The 11,292-nt window shown below is 39.0% G+C and overlaps 1 protein-coding gene across 2 annotated transcripts in view; it reads right to left on the bottom strand.

Moving 5' to 3' along the window:
* The window catches only part of LOC130413281 (matrix metalloproteinase-16-like), a 42,882-nt gene extending 32,258 nt beyond the window's left edge, over positions 1-10,624 (bottom strand). The window contains exons 1-3 of one of the 2 annotated variants that reach the window (XM_056738371.1): positions 10,196-10,624; positions 279-427; positions 25-39 (exon numbers count right to left, since the gene is read on the bottom strand). In XM_056738371.1, coding sequence (XP_056594349.1) covers positions 25-39; positions 279-427; positions 10,196-10,306 — 275 coding nt within the window. In that variant the 5' untranslated portion in view covers positions 10,307-10,624. The remainder of the gene's footprint in view (positions 1-24; positions 40-278; positions 428-10,195) is intronic. The other variant, XM_056738372.1, reaches the window with a different exon arrangement.
* Positions 10,625-11,292: the final 668 nt, after the last annotated feature.

An 11,292-nucleotide genomic window follows, 5' to 3' on the forward strand; every position in this document is an offset into this window, starting at 1 on the left:
CCACAGGAGGAGAATCAGCCTCACCTTATGGTGTTTTCACTATGCAGAAGCAAAAAGGAAACAAACAGAGCAAATAAGAGTTATGATGTCGGCCAGATGTTGTGATGTGCTAAACATTACATTCCTTATGCACGATAATGTCACACAGATCATAACTATTCAAATTCATAACTACTCAAACCTAAGCGTCTAATGGTCTTCATTTTTCTGATCGGGTAAATGTGTGATTGAGAGACTGTGTGTTTAAGTTGGAGTATATAATTACAAGTGATACTCACTCAACAGTGTTCCTATTTAGTGCACCAGTGACATTAAGGCCGTAGAGACGCTGCATAGCAGCGATAGCAGACTGCATGGTCTGATCCGACCGCAGGACGGACATTCTGGGGTCTGTAGGGGGGAGGTACCCATACCTCTGCAGCCAACCCTGAGAAAGAGTGAGAGCGAAAAATTAAAATCCAGCTATGCTACTGAACCACATGAAATTAAGGAAAAGAATCAAGCAATGATTTTCTCTTTTTTTCTCTTTCATGCAAATGATTTTTCTCAAACTTAACAATTCATGTCGACAGATACTGGTTGAAACATACACTGCTGCTGCCGCTGTTTCTCCCATTAGCCGATAAAAAGAATGTTGAGTTTGTTTTGAAGTGTTTTTTTCTCATTATTGCCTATAAGAAGCAACAGGAACTGCCTATACGGATCCTGTTCTGACCCATCTGCTGCCTCCAGCCAACCGCCAAATGCATCACAACTCCACAACATTCATCATGACACTGTGTGGACTAATGTGTGTATGTGGGTGTGTGTGTGTGTGTGTGTGTATGTGGGTGTGTGTGAATCATCACCTACTCTCTCTCTCTCTATTTCAGATGGAGCCGGGATTTCTCCTCCAGCTATGAGATTGGACGTTTCCTTAGGAGGCCTTTCTTAAAGTCAAATTGGGTGTGTAAAATAGTGGCCAGTCCTTAAAAATCCTCATCTTGACCTTGAAAACCCATTGTGGGTTTAAGACAAACTCAGAGGACTAAAAAGAAAATGTTGTGCATTAAAAAACTGAACTTATATTATTAAGTTGTTTTTATTGCACACGCCTTTCAGGGGAATAGAGAAATATAAATTGAATGAAAATTCTTTCATAATTAACTGACCCTCATGCCATGTATGGATGTATTTGACTTCCTTTCTTCAGTTAAACATAAATTAATAACTTGGGTAACACATTACAATAAAGTTGAGTATTTGCTATTAGTTAATGCATATGTTGATTAGTTAATCAACAAATCCTGTAGGGCATTTATTATTCTTAGTTCATGTTAATTTCAGCATTTACTTAAATATTTATAAAAGTGAAAGTTGTTAAAGGAGACATCATATGAAAACCCCACTTTTTTCCGTGTTTAAGTGCTATAATCGTGAAAATGTGACAGTAAGTTTGCAGTAAGTTTGTTTTGGTTTGCCTTTCCATGCAAACATGTGAGAAATCGAGTCTTTCAGATTTCGTTCTGGTTGTGATGTCCAAAGTGGATTTTTTTTATAATGTTACCGCCTTATTATACACAGTTCCACCCACTGCGCTTCGCCATTGTTGTTTTCACAAGCGACGGCACTGTACGTGACTCCAAGGCTAAATTGTGGACAACAAGCAATGTAGTCACTGCACAGATTCCAAACCTGGGAAGAGACATGAGTGGATTTCCCAGGTGGATTTTTTTTTTGGAAAAATTTTGTGGAAATCCATCAGAAACCATAAGTAAAAACCAGCTGGTTTGTGCGAATCACATCAAGCCCGAGTGCTTTTTCAACCTGGGACAGAACAAGCAGGATTATCTTGTAAATTGACGTGAATTTACCATGTATTTAGGAGGATAACGTTAGCATAATATAGCGGGTATATTGAGTATGGTCATGCAGAATATGTGCTTTATACGTACAAATAAAAAGCCAATATGCCAATAATAGGTACTCCAATAACAACTAGTTAATAGTGAAAAATGCCCCCTACACTAAAGTGTTACCATTAAAACTATTAATTTGTGTTTAACTAAAGAAAGTAATTAATAAACGTCTGGGATGGCAAATGGGTGCATTTTCATTTCTGGCTGAACTTTTCCTTTAAATACAATCTGACGCTAGTGTTCTGTAGTTCACACTAAAATTGAAATTGCAACTCGATGAAACGCAATACATGGTGCTTTGGCAGGGCTATTCATTCCAACCCCACAAAAACAAACAACAACAACAACGTCCCGTTGTTTGACATGGCTGTGTCTCATTTACAAGAGCAGACATTATACCACTTTATCACATCAGACCAGTTTAATGTAACCCTGCTATCCCTCTAAGTTCAGAATCTGATTTGTATGATGGAAAAACCTTTCCAGGACCAACAAAGATATCGATCCAGGAACATGTTCTACTAGATGATTATGTGTAGGGGTGTACACCATAAGTTCGCACAACTTTCAAAGAGTGCTGGGTCTGGTTAGAGGCGTAGAGGTCTTTCTACACAAAGCACACAGATGTTTCGTGTTATTTGCCAGGAAACACTGAGTATTAAGCAGGCACGAATACAAAAGATGTTCAGGTTCATGTCAGGTGAATAACAGAAATACAGTTTAGATATACAGTATACACACAAACGCTTCAACGACATAACACGCACTCTTACATGTGTTATTGTGTGTTGCGTTTAATCTGATAATCAGATGTATGCTTCGTTGTGTATTGTGTAGCAATGAACTACAGACAAGCATGATTTTAATCCAACTTCCCACATGCAAACATTCTGTATTTCATTTGGCAGAGCTTTTTGCAACCAGTGCAAAGGTCATGGGTAAAACATACTGTACACAGTATCTTACATTTACATTTATTCAAAGCGACTTACATTGCATTATACTTTACACTAAACATTTGTTTCTAAGAATGTGCATTCCCTGGGATCGAACCCCTGACTAGTGCCATGCTCTAACCACTGAGCTACAGGAAAAACTGAGCTTGAAAATCCAACACAAAATCCACAAGAAAGAAAATAAATCCATTATTTCCATACAAATTAAGAACTTCCCATGCCTTGAATTTAACCCCTGGATGATGGCACGTGTAGGATAGGATGTGGCACGGCACTCTGCCATATCCTAAATAATATTTGGCTGTTCTCCCCTGCATAGAAAACCATAGATAGTTGGCACCGTATCCTACTCAATAATAAAAAATCCCAACCTAACCTGACGTTGGAACGGCATCCAAGGGGATCTATGGTAGTTCAGGTAGTTACAGTCAAGTTTTATGAAGTGTTCTGTAATCACCAGATCTGATGAGCGAGAGGGATCTACACAAGAGCAATACAAAAAACAGTCACGTTTTGTGGGTGGCACTGTGCAGAGGTGGTCATATTTAATTTCACAACTCTACACCATTCCACACAGCTATTGCTGCCCAGCGCCTACACCCTGGGTTTTGTATTCCTCTATTTGTTTAGAGTGCTTAGGGACAGTTTTCTAGAAAAAAAGGATGACAAACTACTTCAAAGCTTTGTTTCAAATCTCAAAGGTTGAGAAAGATCTCAAATCTTGGCAAAGCCCATCAACAAAAACAAACACAATTTAGCGGTGGGCGGTATGCTGTAGCGGCTAAAGCTCAAGGCTTGTAGCTGGAAAGGTTGCTGGTTTGAATCCAACAAGGGCTGTTTTTTCTGCCATTGTAGTTCATAGCAATTCTGTTAGGTCAAATTTATATTTCAAAGAGGAAGCAAGTAATCACTATGAGAATTAGAAAAGCTTAAATCTCTTAAATCTTCAATCCATAACATTTATGGTTATAAGTAACGAAACTCAGTTATTGAGCAAGTTCATTAAAAACAACTGCTGTTTTACTTCCCAGGACACGAGGGGCAAGTGCATAATAGCTGTATTTTCATTTTTGGGTGAACCATTCCTTATTCATTCATTCAGATTTCCTGTGAAACATGCTCTCTCTTATCTGCTCCTGTCAGAGAGCTACTACACACAGCAGGTCAATGTTTCCTTACACCTACATATAAATCACTCCATCCCACAACAATGTTGCCTCATTCAATACAGTAAAGATGGACAGAATCCTGTATTTTTTGCATTATGAATTATTCATTGATGACAAAAGGCGTATGACTTATTCATTTATACATATCTGCTCAATTTCCTTATGAAGTTAGTGTGTCTTTAAGAAGCAGGAAAGGTTTTATGGGGGCTGAAGTTCTCCCAGGGGACCTCTAGAGGGGAAGAGAGTCTGAGGTGGTTTTGGATTTAAGATGCTTGAGGAAGCCTGAAAAAGACTGAAACCTTTATGAACCACAACTGGGGTATAGAACGTGTGCCAAAAGAACATCTGGGACAAGCAGTTTAAGATAATAGCAAAGACCTTAAAACCATTAAAGGTTTTGTTCACTCAAACATCAAACTCCTTCATCATTTGTCTGACTTTCTTTTTCTTCAAAAGCCAAAAGAAGATATGTTGAAGAACGTTGGTAACCAAACAAAACTCACTTCAACTGTATGGACACAAAACCATGGAGGCATCTCTCGAAATATCGTATTCTTCGTTCCACGGCGGAAAGAAAGTCATACAGGTTTGGAATCATACAAGGGAGAGTTAATTCTAAAAGATTTTATTTTTTTTGCCTGAACTACCCCTTTAAGAAGCAACTGCTCAATATAAAGTTAGCATTTCTTTCTGAACATAGTTATTCTCAACTCCAAAAAGGTAAACCGTGATACAAAGCAGGCCAGATAGATCTGACGCCATACGTAGTCTAAACACCGAACTCCACTGGTGAACTTCAGGGGTGATGCGCTTTATGGATCTCCGGCTAATAAGCCGAACGCGGCCTAATTAGCCTCATATAAACATCAAAGCTTAACCCTAAAGGCCGCCCGAACGCTTCATTAGCTATGAAACGCCCTCAGAGGGAGGATGTGACCATGGAAACGTGTACAGACTGGCACTGTCAAAAACCACAGGAAAACAAGCGCCTGTTGATTAGTTTCAATTTTTTCCGTGGGTAGTCCAAAACAAATTGGTTTACTTAACAGTATAAAAATGGATTTTTCAAGCCCAGCTTAATATTCACAAACAGCTTTAGTCATTCACATGCTGATTACTCTTAAGTAAGGGGACCCGCGGTGTATGTAGATAGAAATAGCTCATTCTAAGGTAGTAAAAACGTAGCGCTTCATTACGTTAGGTCTTTATAAACCTCTGAAGACATAGTTGTGTATATTATATTGCATTTCTGTCAACCCTACAAAAAATTACACACTGCACCTTTAACAGTGTTTTAAAAATCAGCATATGCTGGTTTGGAATGTTTTGATGCTGATTTGTGCTGGTCCTTAGCTGGTTTAAGCTGGTCAAACCAGCATCAAAACATACCCTAACCCCCACATACGCGTTTTTTTCAACAGGGAAAGGAAACACAACTGAAAACTATCAAATCTCCTGAGCTACAAAAGAGCAACCTAGGAGCAAAAATGTCCAAATGAAGATGGTGCAGTAGCGCATCCACAGGCAACATTCAGCTTTCAGACATTCAATCAATATGTGAGCACATGGTGTGGTTACACTAAAAACAGATATTTTCACACAGTGGTGCTTAACTGCTCTCTTTTACAGTAGCTGTGACACCACGCATGGGATCTCTTGCGTCACACGCTTAAGTGAGTTTAATTGTGTGTGAGTAAGGGCTATCTCTCCCTGGTATCCATTTTCACGCGTACTAAATAATTCATACGGACACATACCAGACACATGGGGTCTCCATGGAGACCACCTCCTTTATAAACCCTCTGTCAAATGCTGCCGACAGGTCTGGTCAAATGTCAGAGAATGTCTCAGACGGATCTCGCACACTTTTAACCTCTCAACCCGATTCCAAACGAAACCATTATCATTTATTTGCAGTTTGTTCCCTCGTGTCCTCCAGAGAGAGCTGTGTGTCGGTTTCTACATGATAAGAATAAAACCAGAATTACTGTAATGAGAATTTTGCAGGGAAATGTGCTTAAAAATCTTAAAGGGACAGTAGACCCCCCCAAATATTGTGTGTTCTGCAGAAGAAAGAGGGTCACACGGGTTAGAAATGACAAGTTGATGAATTTAAATGTTTTAACCCAACATGTTTTTCCTACAAAATTGATTGACTTTGTTTATATCTAAAGTCTATGCTATGTTGAAGTGTGCTTTTTTCCAGCTACCTATAGTATCAGAAGGAAACCTCGAACATCTGATAGCCTAATGTGCGTCTGTTCAGCACCAACAATCGCCATTAAAGATTTAAAAGCAACAGTCTCTTTCAACACACTTACATTAAGCCAAATAAAACAGCGAGTGAAGTGAGTGAAACAGGAAAAGAGAGAGAGAGAGAGAGACCGAAACAAACTCAAAGTAAATATCCAGGAATAGATGTTGCATTAAGGCAGAGACACGCGTCAAGTTGCGAGTCTATCGTCTGCATTTGGGTCGCACTAGTGTGCTCTGTTCTCCAGCGGGACACTGACAGATAAACAGACGGGCTTGTCATCCCCTCCCCAGCGAAAAATCTGCTTGGCGTCCAGAGCCAAACTGACATCAGAGAGACCATGTGTGAACTCAACGTGCTACATCGAGCACAGAGCACTCTGATCTCGCCTGGAAATGCACACGATGACACAATGCGGGAACAGAATGCGTGCATAGGCGAGTACATCAACATACAGACAACACACATACTGTACATGTAAAGGTGACAACTGTGTTGAGGAACGCCGCTGTCTTTCCGTCTTCAGTAGGATGCAAAAAGAATTTTCAGCCACTTTTGGTTCAAAAATAAAAAAGCACTTAAAAAGTGAATCTCCTTTCACCATGATAAGCTTGTAATAATGATTTATAAGTCGCTGTTTTCCAATGTTGTGGAAAAAGTAACCATGCAAATTGTATAGAGGCAAAATGTACATTTGGCAGCATTAAAGGTCCAGTTTGTGAAATTTAGCGCCATCTTTTGGGGTTGCGAATTGCAAGCAATGACTCAATCCACGCCTCTCAGTGGAAGCACTAAGGTGACTGACACGGGACAAAGATGTCGTCCCCTTTTCGCTTCATTGCCGAAGGAGATATTTGCTCTGTGTAGCAGTTTGTAGAAACAACATGGCGATTTCCACGCAAGGGGTCCGCGGTGCATGTAGATAGAAATAGCTCATTCTAAGGTCATAAATAAACGATCATAATCGAGCAGCCCTTATTTTCAGTACATGTTTAGGACGTTTGGACACTGAGACCACCGGGACATATCATCCCTCTTCATCCCAGTTCTTGTTTAAACCTTATACCGTGTCTACACCGGACGCATCAGGCGCAACACAACACGCCATAAGACATAAGAATCGCATTAGAACCCATTATAATTTCACATTTTGTCCACACTGGATGCGGCGAGGTGAAGACACGGTGTTAATTTAACAGTAAGAAAGACATGTTAATATAGAACTACACAGGCTGAACTCTATTTGACTCTACACACATACATCAATAAAACAAAGTGACAAATATAATCACACGTCATGCTTAAAAGAATGTGCTTTTGTCTGAGAGCAGTGACAAAACTCTTCACAGTGACAGCTCTGACGCACCAGCCCTATTTTATAACTTCCTTGCGTTCACACCAAACTTAATCACTTAAATCTATACAACGAATAAAATAACACCCCCGTAATCCGCACAATTTATATTAATACAACTCCCCCCTTTAATAAATCTCGCTTTTTAATTAGAAAATAAATCAGTTGTGTCCTCAGGAGATAACTGCTCTCGCTGGATCTGGAAGGCCTTTCTTTAGCTGAAAGGCCTCCGGAGAGAAATACATACAGCGAGAGCGGGAACTGCCAAGAAAAGATTACACGTCCATTGTCAGCTCTTAATAATTTGGCGCTCTGAAAGACCAAATAGTTTGTCAATGGTTTCTTTTATAACACACCTCGCTGCCTTCGCCGCACACTTGTTAAATTCTTCTTTTGTCCATCTGTCACACGCTATTAATAATGTCTCTCTCTACAATGCACTGGGAACAAGAGAGAGTGAGAGACCTTGTCTACTGTACTAGGAATGTGAACACTGAACTAGAAGAACTGAACAATAAAACTAGCTTGTGTTGTGGTATTACAGTTTTAATGATGTGGAACAGAATACAAGCTGGGAGATGACATGAAGAGGTGATGCTCTGGCCCAGTGACCAGTTGGACCTCAGTTCCCCCGAGAGGGTCAAAATGTCAGCAGGCCACTGGGTCAAAAACATGACAGATTTGGGTCAGACACGCCCCGAATTAAAAGACAAACTCATCCAGTTTACGTGTGCAGGATGCAATATAAACCTTTGCCACACCAACGAAGCATACACGCCTAACTACAGCAAAACATCTGTTTTTACATCACCGTCCATTTATAAATACCAGGGATTGTAAATGCATTTAATACATCATACATGACAGACTGACTAATGAATCAAACATACGCAGGTTGGTTTAAACTCTGTATTCATCTTCTTTCATGCATTAAAAGAGAAGAAATGACAACACCAAACAAGTGCAGTCTAGTCTGTATTTTTGCAAATACAGTGAAAAGGTTGATGTGTTAGATTTGATTTACTATATACAGACGGTTTCAAAGCACAACATAAACAAACATAACTGCACATGCGCGCTTTTGTGGTCCAAACTTAACTTCCAGTACACTTTTGCAAAGAATAGAGTCCCTGCAGATTATTTTGATAACAGGCAAAAGAAATATCAAGTAAATTACATTAGAAGAACCTTTTCTTGGCAAAATTTAAATGCGACAGTAATACGACCCATTCAGTTTTTTATTTAATCAAATTAATATACAATAAAATTCAATTGCATCCGACGACCACGTTTTCTGCCTGCACATCTCATCGAAAAGTTTCGAAACAGACTTTTTTATGAAGGAAAGCTTAAAAAAACATGGTGACTGGGGGACAAAAGTGTCCAACACTGCAGTTTGTTAAATAATCGTTGCCGTCCTGACAAAAGGCCTAATCTGAAAACATCTGTAATAACAATTCTCCAAGAGACTGAAATTACAACCGTTGTCAAAATGATCGTTTCAAGACGTTTTATAGGTGTTTCAAGCACCACCCATTTCAGACCTATTGAAGTCATACGTGCATCTGACACAGCTGTTGTCAAACTCATAAACAAGCCTCTCCAACCCCGTCCGTCCAGTGTTTCACTTATTACTCGCCCAAAAGAAAATAAACAGCAGACTTTTGTAAATTCGCAGCAGACATTATAGTATATGCACATTTCAAAGACAGAAACCCTCTGAAAATATGTGTTTTTGCCTGAAGTGTGTGTTTAATAAAAGTCTGACTCTTGCAAAGTTGAACTCTAAAGGCATATTCTATTGCTACAATATTTAGGCAGTAATGACAGGCCGACTTCTTCGGTTACTGGCCGGATATCAAGTCACGTCGAGTTGATTTATTCCGCCCTCTCATGAATCAGATGGTGCCAATACAACAAACCCAACATCACAGCGTGTGTGTGTGTGTGTGTCCGAAGTAGCAGAGAATAGAGAACACACAAGCTTTTGGACTAGAATTATGAAACCAGATTGGCCAAGAAATCTCAACCTTTTTCTTTACTAACCAAGCAACAGTAATGTACAAGTCACCCAAACTTCAACATATTCAAATTCAATCTCTCTGAAGTGAACATAAAGATCACAAAAAGTAGTACAACAGCAATGACCCTAAAAAGATGTTTAACATGCGTTTTAGCAAAATTATTTTGTTAAATGTATATGCTTTATATTTTTGAGCATTAGTATATATTTCATTTATGATGCATAAAGAAACACAAACTTCATTATGCTTTAACACCATAAAATGTCTATCAAAAATGGTTTAAAACAATTTTGCGTTATAGATGAGACAATAAATGACAAAAAGTATGAAAACTACATTTCATTATAAGCAATTCCGGATGCATGCTGTATTGTTGTGCATTTGATAAACTTTGCTTTGTGTTCGTTACAGGATACATTGTTTTATTAGATGTGCAAAGGTTGAATTGTTTCATCGCATTCGTATTCTCATGCAATCCAACGCAGGGTTTATTGTTAGAGATGTGAAGGACATCTCTGAGCATCTCTCCGGATCTCTTACCTCCACACTGAACTGTTGTTCTTCACCGTCCACAGCACATAAAATCCACAGCAAGACCTGCGCGCACAAGCAATTCAACCCTTTCCTATTATGCAACGTTAACAAAATCATGATGACCCGTATTTATTGTTTTTTTTTGGCTGCTCTCATTAATGGTCAACAAAAAAAGCAAAGACGAAAAAGAAGGAATAAATCCCTCTGGTCTCAGTGGGTTGGAAACATAAGAGGCAGGCGAACAGTCGACACGTCGAGATGGATGTTGTTGAGATATTATGATGTCGTGCAACTCCGGGAGGTTCTGCTCGCGTGCTTTTCTGTTTAAGAGCTCGTCTCGTCTTAGTCTCCCGGATGCGAGGATGAGATGATGCTCAGATAAGTCACATTTAGTTGTGCTGCTCCTCTTGTGCTCGGCGCGATGGACTGCGAGTTTTCAACCATACCTCTCGCTTCTGCGCATGCGCGCTGCGCTCAGCGGAGCACACGGAGACCGACGTCACATGATCCTTCATGAGAAACCCAACACCGACTATAGTATACATGACAACACCGACTGTACTGTCGTATAAACAACAATACGGATAATATTAATAATACTACTAATAATGACAATGATAATAAAAGTTTTGTAACTAAAATACTATTATAGATACAATACTGATAAAATAATGATGTGATGATAATAACAACAACACTATTGTGATGATGATATGAATAATATTATGAATAATCGTAATAATAATGTTATTAATAACAATCATAATGATAATAGTCTATCAACACAAAGATTTTATAAAGACTTCCTATGCATCTAATAGTAGTAAATGTTTTCCATTTTTTGCTATTTTGCGTTTAAAGAAATGTGTTTCGTTATCATTCTTTGATTGTTACGCTGTTTTCTTTTATTATTTGTTTATTTTTGTAATGTTTGCATGATGTTGTCTTAATTTATTTTAACATGTAATGAAACGCGCATGCCCACTAGAGGGCAGTAATATTAACCATCACAAAACCTTAAGCACAGCTCAAAGGGTTCACGAAAGCAAACTTTGGTTTGTGCTTACATTTACACAACTTTGCCTCATTTAACCATAAAATAA

This window comes from Triplophysa dalaica, chromosome 23 (assembly GCF_015846415.1).
Source record: "Triplophysa dalaica isolate WHDGS20190420 chromosome 23, ASM1584641v1, whole genome shotgun sequence".
Taxonomy (NCBI): domain Eukaryota; kingdom Metazoa; phylum Chordata; class Actinopteri; order Cypriniformes; family Nemacheilidae; genus Triplophysa; species Triplophysa dalaica.